The following is an 18,676-nucleotide window of genomic DNA, read 5'->3' as shown; positions in this document are numbered from 1 at the left end:
AAAATATATCAATCAAATTGTTTGTGTGATTTTCTTTATTTTTTTTTTTTATATATATATACACACACACACACACACACACACACACACACACAAACAATGGAATAAAATGGAGGCTATGCTATTTTCCATATTCCTAATGGCCGCAGCTGTTTTGGAAGGGTCTAAGCCTGTTGCAATGTTGAGCCATGCCCGTGCTTCGAATTCCGCACACGAGTGCCACACAACAAAACACAATACAGAGAAAATAGACGCACATCTCAAATATAGGACACGGTGGTAAAAGGAACCCTATGACATTTATTAGAAAAAGGGTGAATGTGAGATATAAAAATATAGTTTGTGTGAGTTCATAGCAACAACAGCAAGTGCTGCTGCTACACTTTCATTTGGGAATTGATATATTTTAGTAATGTGCCACAGGAGATCTTACCATGCACACTTTGTGTACAAAACAGTTCATAATGGGTGTACAGTTCCTTTAATTTCTCTTCTAGCCCTTTAAGAAATATGTTATCCCTCCTTGATAAGCATTTTCCTGAAAATTACCATGTGCCCCAGTCAGTCACTCCTTCTTGCTGGTCTCCTGTCCTTCAAACAGGGGGTACTGGACCTCCAGCTGAGGCCAAGTCGAGACGGCGTTGGCCAGCGACCAAATCACACCAGGCAAGGCGTCCACCTGCACCGCCATTGGGTTCATTGTTAGTACAACAGCATCACAATATAGACGTGGAGTGAACCGAGCCCTGCCACCAATAGCAAAAAATAAACTAAAAAAATAGACGCGTCCCAAAAAGGGATTTGTAATTCCGTCTAGTTGCCACAGGATGGCGGCAAAGCACTTCAAATCAAGAGGATCATAAAGCACCAACAGCATGCATCTAGCATGTACACAAGCATATGAACCCATGTTAGATGAATGACTGTATTTCAACACAAACAAACTACCTTCACATAAGGCTCATCGATAGTATTAGCTAGCAGAATAGCCTAAATAATACAAACTGACGTGACATCACACATGGGCATACAAATATGCGCTCTAGCACTTTGCAAGAAACGGTATAAAGTCATTAAAAAGTAGACTACACGGACTGGTAGTACCTGCGTCAGGAGGGAAGCAGAAATGTACTTTCACTTTTGCATGAGGTGCATTCAAGGACCATCAGCAAAACAGGACTTCTCAAACAGGCACGAAACAACACTATGATTTAAACCTAACACCAACATTCCATCAGATGGCGCCAAAGTCATATTTGTATTGCTTTGGGCTGAGTACAAAACCAAAGAATAGACACATTTTTTAAAGTGAATAATAGAGGATGCGTTGCCCAAAAAATCCAAATGCAAAACCATGAATATGCGGCAGTTCACTATTATGAAAACGTGACTTCTTAATAGCTTGTTTCCAAATAGTTAGGTCTCTGGAGTTCATGTCCACCTGCCAAGCGCAAAATTAAACAACCAAGTCGATCTTTTGTTTTCCCCTTGGATCTGAAAATGTGTCTGTGAGCGAGCCGTCCTGAATATTACCGAGTGACGTCACAATTCGGCTCATTTACATAATACAGTTTCTCCATCCATGACTTGGAAGTTGGGCTGGGCCAAAATCCTACATTTTCAAGTGATTAAACGGAAACAAAATCATCCATCCATTTTCTATAGCGCTATAGCTGAAGCCTATCCCAGGTGAGAGGCGGGCACACGGTTTTAGTTAAACATTTATGTGGTCGCGGGGCGTACCTCGACACGGATCTGCCTCATGGAGTCGCGGTCCCTCAGGGTGGCGGTGTGCGGCGTCTTGTTGACTGTGTCGAAGTCGACGGTGACGCCGAACGCCACGCCGATCTCGTCGGAGCGGGCGTAGCGCCTGCCGATGGATCCCGACGAGTCGTCCACCTTGTGGGACACGCCCTTTCTGGTCAACGCCTCAGCTGATGAGGACAAAAATCAAACAGTCCATTAACTCCAGACTGTGTGAGGGTAGTGTATTTAAATGTAGTGTCGCTTTACTGCCACTTGGGGTCACTGAAGAGTTTTATGCTGTTGGAACTACAGGAAGTCCTCGAGTTACAACGCACTCGACCTACGACGTTTCGACTTTACGACGCCCGTGCCTCGTCCGCCATTTTGTCCCAGCACCGTAGTGTTTCTGCTTAGCTCGTGCATAGTGCTTGTCTGTGTTTGTGCGGCGGGAGTATCTTTGCCTTTTGCGCCCACCTTCTTTCACACTTTCAGCAGTAATGGTAAGTAGAGCATCTTATTTTTTTTATTTGAATGTATTTTAGTTTCTTTATACGAAGTGTTAACCTTTCCTGCTACGGTCACCTGACCGTGGTCGGGAGACGCAGGGGTTAACTCCCTTCTCTCGTGGCACAGCTGAGCTGGGTGGCGGCAACAATAAAGGCACGAAGCACCGATTTGCTGCTTTCATGGCTTTATTAGCTCCTCTAGACATTCAACGTTAACGGGTCCTCCGCTAATCGCTACTCTTCCCCGGTCGCCGTCACTACCCTCGCTACTGTACACCCTCGCACCGGCGCGCACTCCTTCCTCCGTCACAGTCCCGTCTCACTCACACGCCCACACACACACCGAGCTTGCTGTCACAATCACGTGGGACAATACCCGTAACAGAAGTATTTCGCCGTAAATTTCGACTTTGGTGAAATCCGACTTACGCGGAAGTTCATGTTACGTCGCCAGCGTAGGAACGGAACTCGTTCAGGACTTCCTGTACACAATTACCTTTCAACATGCCACAATAGCTTGGTCTTACATTACAGCCATATGTAACCTAATATATAGATGCATACAACTCACATTTTCCACACATTTTATGGAAATTTCTGGACACATTTTGGAATATTTTGGATCACTTGGTGAGCTTGCATCACATAAAATCAATCTTATTTTATGTACTGTAACAAAAAACATTTTATATTTTTTTCTCATGATTGAAAAATTTTAATGAACGCTTTATGGAATTTTGGGACATTTTGGGTAATTTCTTGATTTTATGTAATCTATGTCTTATTTTATGTAAATATATAACTATTTTAATTCTTATCATTTTATTTTAGATGATCTTTTTACATAACATTTTGGAATATTTTAGGTACATTTGTGATTTTACGTTACATAATCTAAGCATTTTGTAAACTGTTGTGAATTTGTATTTAAGGTGAATTGACTTATTATGCAATACAATTTATTCGTATTTTCTTATTAACGCAACAATTATTTGATGGAATTTCTAAATATTTTATGTAAATTCTTGATCTTGCGTCATAAAATCTCAGCATTATTTAACTAATTTACTAATTATACAATGTAATGTAACAGTAATTATGATTTTTATTTTTTTAATTATTCGATGGAATTTCTTATTTAGGTCAATTCATATTCTAACATATGTCTTAATGAATGAATTTATTTTCTTAAATTAATCAACATTTTAACTGATCATATTTTAATATTTAACAAGTTATTAGAATTTCTAATTGACTTCTAAAAAAAAAAAAACTCTACCACCAGACAACTCAGAACAATGTATGCGCGTGTGAAAGCAGTGAACTCACATAGTTGTTGGACAAAAGGCGTAAACTCTTGGTTTTGGCTCAGAGGAAGGATGCAGCATTTGTACGGGGACACGGTGGCAGGAAAACTGAAATACTGGAAACGAAATCAATCATGTTGATTCCAAACAATCAATCAAGGGAGATGATTGAATCAAAGAACCAAAAGCAAAAATGCTTGCTGCCCCTCACCGTCCTCTGTTCGTCTCCTTGTCGCATGTGGAAGGAGTGCTCAAAAATGGAGTACATGATTCTGCCGATGCCGAAGGATGGCTCGATGACGTTGGGGACGATCTCCTCCACTGCGGGAACGAGGATTGAAAGCATGATGTTTCATAATCGTCTTTTTTTCCCCCCTTTTTCTTTCCTTTAATCAATTTTTTTACCATGTAACGTTTTCTGGAATCTCTTGACGGCCACCATGCCTTTGGAAAGCTTGAACGTTTTGCCCGCTGTTGACACGCTGAACTCTCTGCGCAAAACAAATGACACTTTATGACCCTTGTGCAACTGCATTATCTCAGTTGTACATGTTTACGTCCTCTCTCGAAAAGATATGCTTTTTTTCCCCCAGCTGAGTTGCACAGGATATAGGTCACATTTATTTATGGTGGGGGGAAAAAAATTAAAAAGGTTTATATTGGACTGTGTCGAGCTGAGGAATTACAAATTACCCGCTTTCGTTGAGACGCTTCTCCTGGTCATCAATGAAGCATTCGTCGCACGCGTCTAGGTAGTCGAAGATCAGCTTGCCGTCTTTTTTGTACGCCGCTCCGATGGCGGCCTTGTTGGGCTCGAACTTCACCACATTGACCACCTTGTGTTGACGCGTTAAGGTTTTTTGTTTTCTGTGGGGGGGGGGTCAAAACTTTTTTTTATATTTTGGAGGCAGACCCAAGTGTGTATACGTCACCGAACTGTATATTTCCGGGTATAGCAAATCTGTGTGTTTAGGCTGCACTCGCATTGGCAGACAAACGATCCCATCAGATTTTTATCCATCGGAAGAGGTCTGATTCCGATCTGAAGATAACCGATTCCATTTTTTTTTTTTTTTTTTTAAAGCATACACCAATTGTGCCACTTCAGAGCTGAAAAAAATGGAATTGTGTTTTTGAGCCTAGAAAACATGCTTGATTAGGGCTGAGCGTTTGACTGGATTTCCTTGATTGACTAAGGGGAAAATGAACCATCATTTTTTTTCCTAATATTATGCTGGCAGACTCTCCATCACAATGTTGTGATGGGTGAATGTGTGTCAGGATATGGGCTCTTTGAGCGGCTTCTCCGCCACGAGAGGCACCTTGGTGGCTCTAGAGTGACACGAGAGGTCGTAACAAGAGCGGTCGGCGCACCCGACGATCTCGATCCAACCCTGGAGAGAGAGAATTGCGTGTTAAAAGAGCAGCCGTTGTGGTTGAAACCGTGGAGGAATAAAAAGATGACACACGTAGGAGGTTTTGGACTCTGCGTCCCAGCAGTCGCAGGCGTAGTGAGCCATCTCGTTGTCCATGTGCTGTCGGAAGCGCACTTTGTCTTTGGTGAGACCCACTTTGAGCAGGTACAAATGTATCCTGCCGATGAAGTAGCCCAGCACAGAGTTGTTGATGATACCCTGCAGCATGAAAACAATGCTTGAGGGGCCTCTTTCCTTTTTATCCATTTTTGGGACCGATCAAATACTCTCCCATCATTTTGGGCCTACGTGCATAAGGTTAGCCCGCCATCTTCAATAACCAAAACCTAATACAGTGATCACCCGTTTATTGCAGGGGATACATTCCGTACCCAGCCACAGTGGGTGAATATCGTTGATATATAGAAAAAAAAAAAGTTTGAAACGCATTCTGGAGAAAAAAAAAAGAATATAATGTATAGAAAGTACTGAATGTATTGTAGTGTCTGTGTACATGCACGTGCCTTTAAGAGGCGGGGTCTGGTGACGTCTGACATCAGCGTCTGGGTGTGAGCTGTGGCAGACAGCAACTTCAGTGTGAGTGTTTTAACTGTTCTCCCAACTATCAATAAATAGCTGAAAAGTGCATCGGCGACTGTGGCAATCCTTTCCCACATGCGAGGACATTACAGTAAATAAGTATAATGTAAAAACCCATTTAAAAAAACGATCGCTTAAAAAGCGGGATATAGCAGGGGAACACTATTGGTGGAAATGATATTTTTCCTACCTGCTCCACAGCATCTCCGAGCCTCATGACCTGCGCAGACTGGCCGCTGGTCTGAGCCTTGGAGGAGTACAACAGGATGTCCAGTTCGGCCACGTTGGAGAATTTGGGGTGGACTTTCTCGTCGGGGTCCACAAAGTGCTCGATCTCAGCCATGGTGAACTCTCTGTGATGTAAAGGCAAGTTTCACTGTGCTCATTCCCGCAATGCCTTATTCCAACCATTAAAAGAAGCAACTGAGGCAAAAGAGGGTGGACTCAATCTTCACACGTACCTGACGCGGATGAGTCCGGAGCGAGGCGAGATCTCGTTCCTGAAGGAGTTTCCGATCTGAGCGGCGCCGAAGGGAAGTTTTCCCTGGTTGAACTCCAGCAGTCGCTTGAAGTTGAGGAACATTCCCTGAGCCGTTTCTGGCCTCAGATAGCTGCCGAATGAAACATGCAAGCAGCCGTAAGTGGGCTGGTGCAAAATTGCAGGTTCATATACAACGAGCAATTTTGATGTTTTTGGAGCATAACAGGATTCAATCTATTTGGGGGATAAAAAGAACAGTACTAAGTACTATCAGGTAGTATTACTAGTAAAGCGGTAGCATTAGTAGGGAGTAGTAATAGTAGTATAAATAGTTGCAGCAAGTGGTAGTAATTAGAAGTTGTAGTTCCACTACTAGTAACAGTAGAAGTAGTAAGACTAGTTGTGGTAGCAGTAGTACCCAGGAGTGCTGCCTCCTGGCCCGATGGAGGTCTGGAACATGAGGTTGAAGGAGATGGGAGGCGTGAGGTCATTTCCCGTGGAGGGAGACTTGACGTTGTACTTGACAAACAGTTCGCCCAACTCCTGCTGGGTGTAGTTGTCCATCTGCAACATACACACACAAAGATAAGAGCAGGACATGACTGACGGGGGACAGGATATGACATCATGTGACCATCTTGGCACCACACACACAGCAACCTACCTGAGTGATCACGTCCTCCATCTCGGCCACCTTCTCGGGGGAGCACGTCTCAGTGGACATCACTTTCTTCAAGTGGGCTGCAGACAACAGAGAGACACTCTCAGTCTTCGATCAAATTCTATAGTCTTTCTATAGTCTTTTCTGTAATGAGTTTTCAGGAGGAGGATGTTATGATTTATGTAATGTCTTTGAATGCAACACTTAATCAACCAGCCTACTAAACTCAAAAGTGAATGAGTTTATGTAGACGATGTTCTAAGCCCATATGGAAACGGTTTCATTCTCAAATCTAGTTTATTGGTTAAAAATGTTTGTTTTTTGACTCTTTAATTTTCATAATGTTCCTGAACTCAACAAGCACAATAGGAATGAAGCTCATGTTTTAATAGCTAGAAAAGAATACTTAATGCATTTTTCTGATTTGGTCGAGGTGAAAGCTTCAAGTGGCCGAGATGAGTTTCCGGGCTCTCCCCGAGAGATGGGGTGAGAAGCTCAGTCATCCGGGAGGATCTCAGAGTAGAGCCGCTGCTCCTCCACATCAAGAGGAGCCAGATGAGGCGGCTGGGGCATCTGATTCGGATGCCTCCCGGACGTCTCCCCAGTGAGGTGTTCCGGGCACGTCCCACCGTGTGGAGACCCCGGGGACGACCCAAGACACGCTGGAGAGACTACGTCTCTCGGCTGGCCTGGGAACGCCTCGGGATCCCCCCGGAAAAGCTGGATGAAGTGTCTGGGCGTCCCTGCTAAAGCTACTGCCCCCGCAACCCGACCTCGGATAAGAGGTGGAAAATGGATGGATGGATGAAAGCTTCAAGTTACAATGCACTGACTCGACAAGCCTAACAAGTGCAAAAGACACCAAACGATAAACGGTTAATTAACGTGGAAGATCTTCTAAAGAGATGTTGAAATTAAGCAATAATAGCGAAATCAATATAGTATTTGCTAATGTTTTGATGACTGCAGCTTAAAAGATATCGTGAAGAACTCAAAGCAATTATGTACACCTCGTGCTACATGGAGTAGGAAAAGGCTAAGTGCCATCATTTGACAGATTTTGCAGCAGCTTGCTTGGACCTGCTTTAATATATGAAACGTACTTTGTCAAATATAGCTGCTGGCAAAAGAAGAAATCCAATGTAAATGATCATGGGGCACCAGAAAGACCAGTTACCTCCTAAGCACGCAAATTCCAGCCTCACCCTTTCCTCCAGAAAAAGGAAAACCCGTTATGGCAGGTGAAAACCCATTATGCTAGTAGCAAAATTCACAAAATTGCACCTAGTGACAAAAAAAAAAAAAAAAAAGACACCTTTTAGGAGGTGATCAGCGCGGAAGCATTCTCCCATCTTGGAGTCTTTCACCATGTAGTCGGCAAATTTATCAACGTGGCCCGATGTTCTGATTGACAGAATAAAGTGAGGAAGTTGCGATATTTCGATGTTTTGGAGTTGGTTTTGTTTATTTTTTTAGGAGCGCGCTCACTTGAGGACGGACTCGGGGGTGAGCATGGTGCAGTCGATCTCCAGGATCTGCTCCTCCTGGATGAAGTGCTGCCTCCACGTCTGCAGGATGTTGTTCTTCAGGGCACAGCCCACCGGACCGAAATCGTACAGGCCAGCCACGCCTGCGAAAATATGTTAGTAGTAAAAAATAATAGTAGTATGTAAAAACATGCTGAGTAAAAATGCAACAACAAAAAAAACACCTGCAATTTGCAGGGTTTACGAACAAAATGGTAAAATCCCTTAATTTATGTCCTCTGTGAACCAAGAAGTAGCTAACAAACTGACGTACAAATATTACGCTCAGTGTTTTTTTTTTTTTAAATTACTTTAAAGACATTTTTTTTCTGCTTTTGCTTCTGCCCTGGAGTCAAAAAGGGAATCTTAGGTTACCCTCCATGAACAAAAGAGTAGGCTGCTCGCTAATAAACGATCAAAAATATGGCGCTTCCCACTTTTTTAACTTCAATGTTTTTGTTTTTTTTAAACATTTACCCTACCTCCATATATGGCAAAAGACTGATCATAGAAGAACCTCCTCTTTAACGTGTCGTCCATCTTTACCCTGTCAACGACGTCATCTTTGGGCTGCAAGGACAATTCCTGGAAGTTGATAGCGTAGTTTCATTATGACAGGAACACATTTGCAAAGAGGAAGCAAAAGTGTAAGCCAACAGTGGCAGAAAGGAGACGCTGACGCTAGTGTAGAAAGTGCACCTTCATTTCCAGAGTTCTCTTGCGGACTTTCAGTTCCGTGACGGCCTGGTGCACCTCCAGCTCGGGGGCTCCTTGCTCCTTCAACCAGGTCACCAAGTCGCCCTCAAGAAAACACAAACTGTATGTTATTCATTACGTTTGTGTAAAATGAGACAGATCATGTTTTTTTTCCCCCCACATTTTAAAAATAGCTACCAATAACATCGATGTAACACTTTTGTTAAAATACTTCAAGTATCAAGAATGACATTTATTTTTTTGGTCAAGGTGAAATTGTCTTATTTTAGGCGCGGCTCAGTCTCATGCAGTGCTCCAGCCCTCATCCCACCCCACATTCTGATGAACAAATGGTGAGTCCGGCTTTCAAAATATACATTATATGGTGGTGAACATTTATAATAATCAGATTAAAAGTGCAGTATGTTGTTTTAGGTGCCTTTTTGTTTCCAAATTATATGATTTTATGTGGGTGGCACGGTGGCCGACTTGTTAGAGCATCGGCCTCACAGTTCTGAGGACCCGGTTTCAATCCCCGTCCCCGCCTGTGTGGAGTTTGCATGTTCTCCCCGTGCCTGCGTGGGTTTTCTCCGGGCACTCCGGTTTCCTCCCACATCCCAAAAACATGCATTAATTGGAGACTCTAAATTGTCCGTAGGTGTGACTGTGAGTGCGAATGGTTGTTTGTTTGTATGTGGCCTGCGATTGGCTGGCAACCAGTTCAGGGTGTACCCCGCCTCCTGCCCGATGACAGCTGGGATAGGCTCCAGCACGCCCGCGACCCTAGTGAGGAGAAGCGGCTCAGAAAATGGATGGATGGATGATTTTATGTGTGAATAGGTTAATGAGAGGCATTTAACTGTGTGGACTTTAGGTTGTCGCTTTAGGAAGTTCAGTCTATTCACTTGCATTAGTGTATGGGGCAGTACACATTCAATATGTAGAGTATAGCTTATTTGTGGGTTTGAAGTGGGAATATTAACTTAATCTAACTTTAAAATTCATGCGTAGGCTAGGTGTGATAGGTCTATCAAACTTCCATTACATCGACAATAACGTTGTCTAGTGATACATGGGCAAACTGTGATTTATGTTTAAATGTGTAAGCAAAAGTATTCTCCCATATTTATTTCAACGCAAGACTGTGACGGGAATAAAAAGATTTGAAACAAGAAGCTTAACTTTATTCAACTTCAAAATCCCTGTATAAAGCAAAGCACATTTATTTATGGGGCACATTTCATACACACGGTAACTGTGTGCTTTACATGATTAAAAGCATTTAAAAACAAAAACAGTTGAGCGAGATATATCCACACAAAAACTAAAGAGTATTCACGCCCATTTAGCACAGACTGCACACCCCAAAAAAGAAAATCAAAAAATACTCCTTTTCTCCCGTCGAAATAACTCACCTGCACCCGCACAGCCTCCCGCAAAGGTGCCAGAACTTGTTCCATTGTGCCACGTCGAAGAACCTGCAAACCGCTTGCGTGTTCTCTCCCCTGATACCAGCAGCCAGCTGTGTGGATGTCCCCCCCCCCTTCCCTCCCCTCCCTCGCCGGCCCAGCCCAGCAGGAGGAGCCTTGGAGTGTTCATCAACTTGGCACATCCTGGAGTGAAGAGTGAGGTCTGGAAACCAAGGCTTTGTGTTGCATCATCCAAAGTGAACTACAACGCTTTACATGCAGGCGGATTTTAAAGAAGATAAACTGCATTCTTCGAAGCCGCCCTGCCGTGAGGCAGTCACTAGTAGACGTCTACTGGGCCCTAAATTAATGAGCAGGTCCCCTTGAAATCTTGGTTTAGTCATCAGGGTCTTTTCTTCGTTTGAACTGACAGCAGGCCAAAAAGGTGCGCCCCTCTCTCCGGGAGACCAAACGTGCACTCAAGGCGCCACCTACTGGCTTGTGAGAGGAACTGCAAAGCTGAACCATGAACTCACATTGGTTTAAAATTTGTTTTGATATTTTACGAACTCTGCCGAACTATTCCAAATGTATGCCTTGATGTGAACCGTTTTGTCTTGATTTAACTCCAAGCAGCATGAAATGTGATTTGAACCATAAGCAGTTGATTTGCCAAGACTAAAGTTTAAACAGTCAATCTATAGGCTTGACCTGTGAGGAAAGAGTACAAAGTTTGGGTTATTTTATATTACAATATGACTTTTAAACCCATTTTATGGGTCAAAATGGTTGTGGTCTTCTCCGGGTTTCTCCGTCCCTCTTGGACACGCCTCGCATATTAGGTTCACTAAGGACTAAATTGTCCGTTAGTGTGAATACATGCTCGTTTGTCTATACCCTATGTGTCGTGCCGTTGGTTGGCGACCACTTCGGGTCTGTCACTCGAAGTCAGCTGGAATAGGCCATGGGGCTCACCCGACTTTCTTCATTTTAGCAATTAAGGCTTTTTGTAGGCTAACGTATCTTCAGGGGGCTGCTAGTGTGTCCCTTTTCCAACATTTTGTGAGTGTGGAATTGCAAGCATGTGTAAACATTTACTTGGCTGCAAAAATGAGAGAACCTTTTACATGGTATGCACATGTCCAGTAAGTGCTGGCTGTTTTTATTGAGTGTTAAATATCTCAATCTAGTCTGCCTGAAAAGCAGAACAGTGGCAGTCTAGTCTTCCTTCAGTCGAAGACGCACCCTGATGCCAGTTCCTCCCTTTTCTTTCTTTTTTTTTTTTTTTTTTTTTTTAAACAAGACGTTGTGGTCATACATGGTTGGAAATGCAGCTCCTCCTTGTGGACGTGATCAATACAAGCTCATCGTGATGATGATCTTCCTGGGTGATGCGAATGCAACAGAAGTCTGTGGATGTGACCCCTGTGGAGAGGCCTACGGGCGGATGAGAGAAGAGGGGATGCTTCACTCCTCTGCTGCGTCCCTCTTGCTGGTCTCCTGTCCTTCAAAGATGGGATACTTGGCTTCCACTTCTGCCCAGGTCAGCGTACCGTTGGCCAAATCCCGAATGATCACAGGCAGCTCGCTCACCTGAGGAAAGAGTTAAACGTTATGGTGGATTTCCACCGCAGGACTTTTACCACTGAACGTTTGGAGGGCAGCTATATCTGGATTATGGGCTGAAGCAGGGGTTCTCCAACTGGGGTTGTCGCTTGGGGGTCCGCAAAATAATTTTAAAAAGTGCAGCGGTGGAACTGCGACATTAATAAGACACTAAAAGTAGCATCAAATACCCTGGGAGGCGTACCTCGGCTCGGATCTGCCTCATAGAGTCACGGTCCCTCAAAGTGGCGGTGTGCGGCGTCTTGTTAACAGTGTCGAAGTCTATGGTGATGCCAAAGGCCACACCGATTTCGTCCGTCCGTGCGTAGCGCCTCCCGATGGACCCCGCAGAGTCGTCCACCTTGTGGGACACGCCGTTTCGGGTCATGGCCTCGGCTGAGAGGAAAGTCGGGAGCGGTAAAGCGAGTTCTTTGCGTCGGATATACAGGGTAGGCCAAAAGAAGGTATACACTTTTTGAAAGAAAAGATAAGCATTACTTACACAGCTCTTTAACGAAAGGCACAAATTCTTGGTTTTGACTCAGAGGCAGAACAGAGCACTTGTATGGAGCGACAGGGGCTGGGAAGCTAAAGAACTGTTGGGGGGAAAAAAAGCGTGGGGATGATCACGTTATCATTTTAAATGTCAAATTGTTTTAATAATTTCATTCTTGATTTTATTTATTATATTTATAATTCCTTCAAAAGTAATACAGATGTTAAATATAGGTGTCATTTCTTTTAAATTGTACTAATATTATTTTATTCATTTACTGTAAGATCATACCAATTCCAGAATATGCTTTATAAAGGAAGATTTTATTTTTTGTAATAGAACAGCTTGCGTTGCCCGATGAAGGATCAATGTTGGGCGTACTTACCGTCCTTTGCTCGTCGCCCTCTCTGACGTGGAAGGTGTGCTCAAAGATGGTGTACATGATCCTGCCAATGCCGAACGATGGCTCGATGACATTGGGGATGACTTCCTCCACTGGGCAAGACAAGCCACTTTTAGCACGGTCACTTCCACGCGTGCCACTTGAGTTCAGAGCTCACCGTGCAGCGTCTTCTGGAATCGCTTCACCGCCACCATGTCTTTGGTCAGTTGGAACGGCTTTCCCTCGACCTCGATGGTGAACTCTCTGCGGGGTTTAAAACGGATGCTCGGCATTCAAAGGGCCAACGACCTCATATTTTTTTCGTGCTTTTGTAACTCACCCGGTCTCGTTGAGGAGCTGCTCCTTTTCCGAGATGAAGCATTCGTCACACGCAGCCAGGTACTCCATGGCCATCTTGGCGTCCTTCTTGTAAGCCTTGCCGATGGCTCCTTTGTTGGGCTCAAACTGGACTACATTCACGACTTTGTGCAGAGACATTAAGGAGTATTTCCAAAGATGCGTGGCAAGGGAGAACACGCCCAATGTGTTTTCTGAAGGATATGGGTTCTTTCAGCGGCTTCTCTGCGACCAGGGGCACCTTGGTGGCTTGGGCGTGGCATTTCAGGTCGAAGCAGGAGCGATCGGCGCACCCCACGATCTCGATCCAACCCTGCGAGGGACAAATACCACAATCATCGCACGCGGATTTCCGAGCGAGACCACATTAGGACAGCTAAGGGACACATACGTAGGAAGTTTTGGTTTCGGCATCCCAGCAGTCGCAGGCGTAGTGGGCCATCTCATTGTCCATGTGCTGGCGGAAACGCAACTTGTCTTTGGCTATTCCGACTTTAGTGAGATAGAGGTAGATCCTACCGATGAAATACCCCAGGACGGAGTTATTGATCACACCCTACAAGACAAGAAAGAGGAATGTAAATTGACATTTGCATTCAAATGTTGCATCCTTGATGTTACTAATAGCACCACTACATTAAAATGTTTTAAAAAAAGACATTCACAATATTATATTGGCCACTAGTGGGCCAAATGACAATCCATCCAGTGTATTCCCGTGGTAATTGTTCCTACCTGCTCCACAGCATCTCCGAGCCTCATGATGTGTGCAGATTGGCCGCTGGTCTGAGCCTTGGAGGAGTACAACAGGATGTCCAGGTCGGCCACATTGGAGAACTTGGGGTGGACCTTCTCACTGGGGTCCACAAAGTGCTCGATCTCAGCCATGGTGAACTCTCTGTCGGAGGAAGGTACAAAATTTAGTTATTAACATGAATACATTCAGTCCCCCTCCCAATTCACTTGGAGGGGGAAAAAAATCCCTCCAGACCCAACCAAGACAAAATATTAATTTGAATCTGCACCACATTATGCATCTTAGATTACCTTCTTTTTGAACATTCCGACATCCAAATAAAGCACTTTTTCTAAAACTGCAATAAATCCACTTGGATTATTCTGTGAAAATATTTACCCAGATCTGCAAATATTATAAATATTAATTTTATCCTGTTAAAAATATGAATTGGCTCAGTCTGAAACTATTCAACAAAACTTTAGAGTCCGTAGGACACAATGAATGGAATATCAGTATCGATCATTTTGAAATGTGGCTTTTATCTCGTTTTGAAAAGAACTTTTCAAATATAAACATTGTATAATCAAATATCCAATAAGAAAATGCTGAATTAATTAAGAAAAAGGAGAAATCAGACATTCTGAGAAATGAAGAAAATGTCCTTTCCTCACCTAACACGGATGAGTCCAGAGCGAGGCGAGATTTCGTTCCTGAAGGAGTTTCCTATCTGAGCAGCAGCGAAGGGGAGTTTTCCCTGGTTGAACTCCAACAATCGCTTGAAGTTGAGGAAGATTCCCTGAGCGGTTTCAGGCCTCAGATAGCTTCAAATCAACACCCGTATTAGACAACCATTAGCTTACATAAACATTGACCATTGTTAGCTTTCCCGTTTTTTTCTTCTTTGTACCCTGGCATGTTCCCTCCTGGTCCGATAGAGGTCTGGAACATAAGGTTGAAGGAAATGGGAGGTGTGAGGTCATTTCCTGTGGTGGGGGACTTGACGTTGTACTTGACAAAGAGGTCGGCCAGCTCTTGCTGGGTGGAGTTGTCCATCTGTGGGATAGAACGTTAATCATCCCATCCAGAGTAAGATCCCTTAAAATAAATTAAGCTCCAGTTGGACCTGTGTGATGACGTCCTCCATCTCGGCCTTCTTTTCTGCAGTACACTTCTTGTCAGCCATCATCTTCTGGAGATGTGCTACAGAGGAAATCATTAATAATTGAATACATTTCTACCAACACGGTGAGCACATCACCAAATAGAGGTTTAAAGATGTTTATTTACAATATTTGTATGCTTCCATTTTGCAATCAAACATTTTCAAATGAGAAGTGACTGATTTGATGTCTTTTGATTCATCATGAGGATAAGCAGTTCATGCTTCAATGCCCATTGACATTGAGCCGTTCCTTCTGAACAGGGGACAGTCCAATACAAAAATAAATAAACTGTCACACCAGATTGATTCAATAAGCTGCAGTAATATTAGTCTTTTTTTCCAAATATACATTGCTTAAAGGGTTATAACTACTGCAACATTGATGCTATGTTTGTTGTTTTAGCGGATCCATTTAGCTGCCACCATCTATCTAGTGTGTGTAACAAATTTTTGCTCACAACTAAAGACAGAGTAGAAAAAAAAAAATTGGCCCAGTGATGACTTGTTTTTCCAAAAACTTTAAAGTCGGTTCACTCATAAATCACGGTACCACTGTATGTCATAAACTGAGGACCCCGTTACGCTTACCTTTGAGGAGATGGTCCGCCCTGAAGCACTCTCCATTCTTGACATCTTTCACCATGTAGTCAGCAAACTTGTCTACGTGTCCTGATGTCCTGGTGACACAAAAAAAATAAATGGTGAATGCGTCTCCAAGGTTCTGTGACATTTTAAAAAAGTCACTTTTAAAGAATGTATCTGCAACCGGGCTATGGAAGTCCGCGATAATGACAGCTCCCATGCATGAAATCGCAGAGTCAATGTGCGCCTGTCAAAAAAACCCCACAGTTCAGCACTTTGGAGCTGACTCTAGGAACCACCAGGCGCCAAAAACCAGAAGGAGAATGAGTGTCGTTTTGGCTCACTTGAGGACTGGCTCGGGGGTCAGCATGGTGCAGTCGATCTCCAGGATCTGCTCTTCCTGGATGAAGTGCTGCCTCCACGCCTGCAGTATGTTGTTCTTCAAGGCGCAGCCCACTGGCCCGAAGTCGTACAGGCCGCTCACCCCTGAGAAGAATTACTGCGTGGTCAACGATGTCTGTCTACGCATACCCACCCAAAAACCTGAGCGAGCTTTATCTTACCGCCATAGATGGCGAAGGCCTGATCGTAGAAGAAACGCCTCTTTAGGGTGTCCTCCATCTTGGTTCTGTCGACAATGTCATCTTTGGGTTGCAACGCTAGCTCCTGTGGTCACAAGTTTAATCCCGTAATCCTTGGCAAAATTGCAGGCAGTCTTCAGTTTGTCATACCTTGGCCTCCAGATTCCTCTTCCTTGCTTTGAGTTCAGCCACCGCTTTGGTAACATCCACATCGGGAGTGCCGTCCTGCTTCATTTGGCGCACCAGATCCCCCTGAAAATCAGACAGGTGGCATATGTTAAGCAGGGTGCAGACAAAATGATAATTTGACAAAGTTGAGTATTTTCCCTCCTTTTCTATCAGTCAGTGAAGGTCAGATTTCCAGATGACTCTAAAAGATGAGCCTGAGCAATTATCGATAATTGTTAGGTTAACAGTGATTTTTTTTCCCCATTAATTGGTGTGACTGTGAGTGCGAATGGTTGTTTGTTTGTATGTGCCCTGCGATTGGCTGGCAACCAGTTCAGGGTGTACCCCACCTCCTGCCCGATGACAGATGGGATAGGCTCCAGCACGCCCGCGACCCTAGTGAGGAGAAGCGGCTCAGAAAATGGATGGATGGTTCCCCCCCCCCCACAATCAAAGTCAGTAAATAACCCACTGTTTGAAAATCACAAGATTATCCTGTGCGATTCAAAAAAATGGACTGGCGGGATATGAATCATAAATGTTAAACATAATATTTACGATGGCAAATCTCTCACATTTCAGAAATCGGTTAAGATGGTCAAAATCAGCATGAGTGCAGCCTGTACCTACTATCAATCCATCCATCCATTTTCTGAGCCGCTTCTCCTCACTGGGGTCACGGGCGTGCTGGAGCCTATCCCAGCTATCATCGGGCAGGAGGCGGGGTACACCCTGAACTGGTTCCCAGCCAATCGCAGGGCACTCACAGTCACACCTACGGGCAATTTAGAGTCTCCAATTAATGCGTGTTTTTGGGATGTGGGAGGAAACTGGAGTGCCCGGAGAAAACCCACGCAGGCACGGGGAGAACATGCAAACTCCACACAGGCGGGGCCGGGGATTGAACCCCGGTCCTCAGAACTGTGAGGCTGACGCTCTAACCAGTCGTCCACCGTGCCGCCCCTGCACCTACCTACATCTCTAATTATTTAGTATTTAGTTTAAAATATAATTTGTTTAAGAGCTGAATAAAATGACTTCATCCTACCTTCCTGACCTTTTACACTCATTATGCAGCACTGTCTCTTGAGGTCTGCAGACAGATCATTTTTCGTCATCACAAGAACAAGGTTGAACAGCAAGGTTAAAAATCAGGGGAGCCAGAACCTTTGCTATTGCAGCCCTCAAAATCTGGAATTAGAGCTGTGTCAGATTAGCCTAAACCTCACCCACCTTGCGTTTAAATCTCTCTCTTTAAACCCCCAATCAAATCACATTTCAAAAATGGTTGTCCTTGGCGTTTTCAGACCCTGTTTAAGAAATCTTGTATGGTTTATTTTGTGCTTCTATTGCCTTTTTGGTAAACAGTGTTTATGGACTGCTTTTTTTAAATGTTACATGCGCTATATTTTACCGTTTTATTGATGTACAGCACTTGATTAACTCTCGCTTTCCAAATAACTTTGATTGGAGCCCATCTTTAGCTCCATCAGCATTAAATACTATGACACGGTTCTTCCAACTTTATTGACATACACTAAACAACAGATACTGATGAAAAACATTGAAACTGACTGGCATTACCACAAACATGAATCAAAAAGCCATTATGTGCTTGTTTTGATGCTGCATTAAAAAAGGTTAAAATCCCATTTTAGAAATTGACCGACGAAGCTGCATTTGGGAATGTACCTTAAGGACAAGCTATTTTGAATTAAAATAGTATCAACTCCCCCATTCTTCGAACCACACCCCGCTTAAAAAGTCTCAGCAGGGACCGCGGCTGAAACGTGGCAAAGGGCGCAGACATGACTGCTCGCCAAGGTTAGCATCCAGCTAGTTGGCAAAGCCCCATTCATTGATTGGGCTGAGCTGGACTTAAACGCGGTGTCGCTACCGAAAGGGTTTCATGAAAGTGTAAAAGAACGCGTTACTTGTTCCTTGACTGCTAGCCTCAAAGGGGCGAGGATTTGCTCCACGTCGCCGTCCATAGTTGGTCGTCCTTCTTCCAGCCGCCAGAGGCTCTTCTGCTTGTTCTTCTTGGAAAGGCGGGCGGACGTGGAAAAGGGCCGGTTGTGGGGGCGAGCCAACCGAACAGACCGGACCTGTGGCACCGAGCAGAGGGAGGGAATGTCAGCGGTGGTCCTCAGCAGTGCCGATGCAGCAGCCCCGCGGAGAAGAACAAGCATGGACAGCCCGTAATGCGAGAAGACCAGGATGATGAAATCGCTCCAGTGTAGAGTAAATGTCGTGTACA

At 44.1% G+C, this 18,676-nt stretch overlaps 2 protein-coding genes, 1 long non-coding RNA gene and 1 other non-coding gene across 4 annotated transcripts; 1 reads left to right on the top strand and 3 right to left on the bottom strand.

The window, feature by feature from the left end:
• Positions 1-31: 31 nt before the first annotated feature.
• Positions 32-10,448, bottom strand: LOC133396384 (glycine--tRNA ligase-like). The gene is made up of 17 exons (XM_061666180.1): positions 10,354-10,448; positions 8,942-9,043; positions 8,725-8,827; positions 8,205-8,346; positions 8,032-8,120; positions 6,720-6,796; positions 6,474-6,619; positions 6,036-6,185; positions 5,765-5,927; positions 5,029-5,193; positions 4,847-4,953; positions 4,253-4,399; positions 3,965-4,050; positions 3,771-3,880; positions 3,582-3,675; positions 1,744-1,934; positions 32-679 (listed from the first exon to the last, which is right to left on the bottom strand). The coding sequence occupies exons 1-17, from the start codon at positions 10,396-10,398 to the stop codon at positions 566-568; spliced, it is 2,031 nt and encodes a 676-aa protein (XP_061522164.1). The 5' UTR covers positions 10,399-10,448; the 3' UTR covers positions 32-565.
• On the top strand, positions 8,741-14,282 carry LOC133396385 (uncharacterized). The gene is made up of 3 exons (XR_009767365.1): positions 8,741-9,061; positions 9,229-9,291; positions 13,934-14,282. It is a non-coding gene; the product is annotated as an uncharacterized LOC133396385 (long non-coding RNA).
• On the bottom strand, positions 11,057-18,676 carry LOC133396383 (glycine--tRNA ligase-like). The gene is made up of 17 exons (XM_061666179.1): positions 18,354-18,676; positions 16,402-16,503; positions 16,234-16,336; positions 16,015-16,156; positions 15,677-15,765; positions 15,050-15,126; positions 14,834-14,979; positions 14,598-14,747; positions 13,923-14,085; positions 13,579-13,743; positions 13,394-13,500; positions 13,171-13,317; positions 13,009-13,094; positions 12,834-12,943; positions 12,455-12,548; positions 12,158-12,348; positions 11,057-11,940 (listed from the first exon to the last, which is right to left on the bottom strand). Exons 1-17 carry the CDS (start codon positions 18,606-18,608, stop codon positions 11,815-11,817), a joined length of 2,253 nt encoding a protein of 750 aa, XP_061522163.1. The 5' UTR covers positions 18,609-18,676; the 3' UTR covers positions 11,057-11,814.
• LOC133396864 (small nucleolar RNA SNORA84) lies at positions 15,840-15,974 on the bottom strand. The gene has a single exon (XR_009767440.1). It is a non-coding gene; the product is annotated as a small nucleolar RNA SNORA84 (small nucleolar RNA).

Source organism: Phycodurus eques, chromosome 21 (genome assembly GCF_024500275.1).
Source record: "Phycodurus eques isolate BA_2022a chromosome 21, UOR_Pequ_1.1, whole genome shotgun sequence".
In the NCBI taxonomy this organism is placed as follows: domain Eukaryota; kingdom Metazoa; phylum Chordata; class Actinopteri; order Syngnathiformes; family Syngnathidae; genus Phycodurus; species Phycodurus eques.
Note: the sequence above shows the minus strand (reverse complement) of the source record. Positions and strands in the feature narration are given on the sequence as shown.

What these genes read in the sequence shown, in the direction of transcription:
- LOC133396384 (XM_061666180.1), bottom strand. Translation starts at nt 10,398, where the DNA reads ATGGAACAAGTTCTGGCACCTTTGCGGGAGGCTGTGCGGGTGCAG. An exon ending in AGAGAACTCTGGAAATGAAG is followed by an intron (nt 8,828 to 8,941) that starts GTGCACTTTCTA and finishes ATCAACTTCCAG; the next exon opens with GAATTGTCCTTGCAGCCCAA. An exon ending in TGAGGCAGATCCGTGTCGAG is followed by an intron (nt 680 to 1,743) that starts GTACGCCCCGCG and finishes ATGGCGGTGCAG; the next exon opens with GTGGACGCCTTGCCTGGTGT.
- LOC133396383 (XM_061666179.1), bottom strand. Translation starts at nt 18,608, where the DNA reads ATGCTTGTTCTTCTCCGCGGGGCTGCTGCATCGGCACTGCTGAGGACC. An exon ending in GGCCTTCGCCATCTATGGCG is followed by an intron (nt 16,157 to 16,233) that starts GTAAGATAAAGC and finishes AATTCTTCTCAG; the next exon opens with GGGTGAGCGGCCTGTACGAC. An exon ending in TGAGGCAGATCCGAGCCGAG is followed by an intron (nt 11,941 to 12,157) that starts GTACGCCTCCCA and finishes CTCTTTCCTCAG; the next exon opens with GTGAGCGAGCTGCCTGTGAT.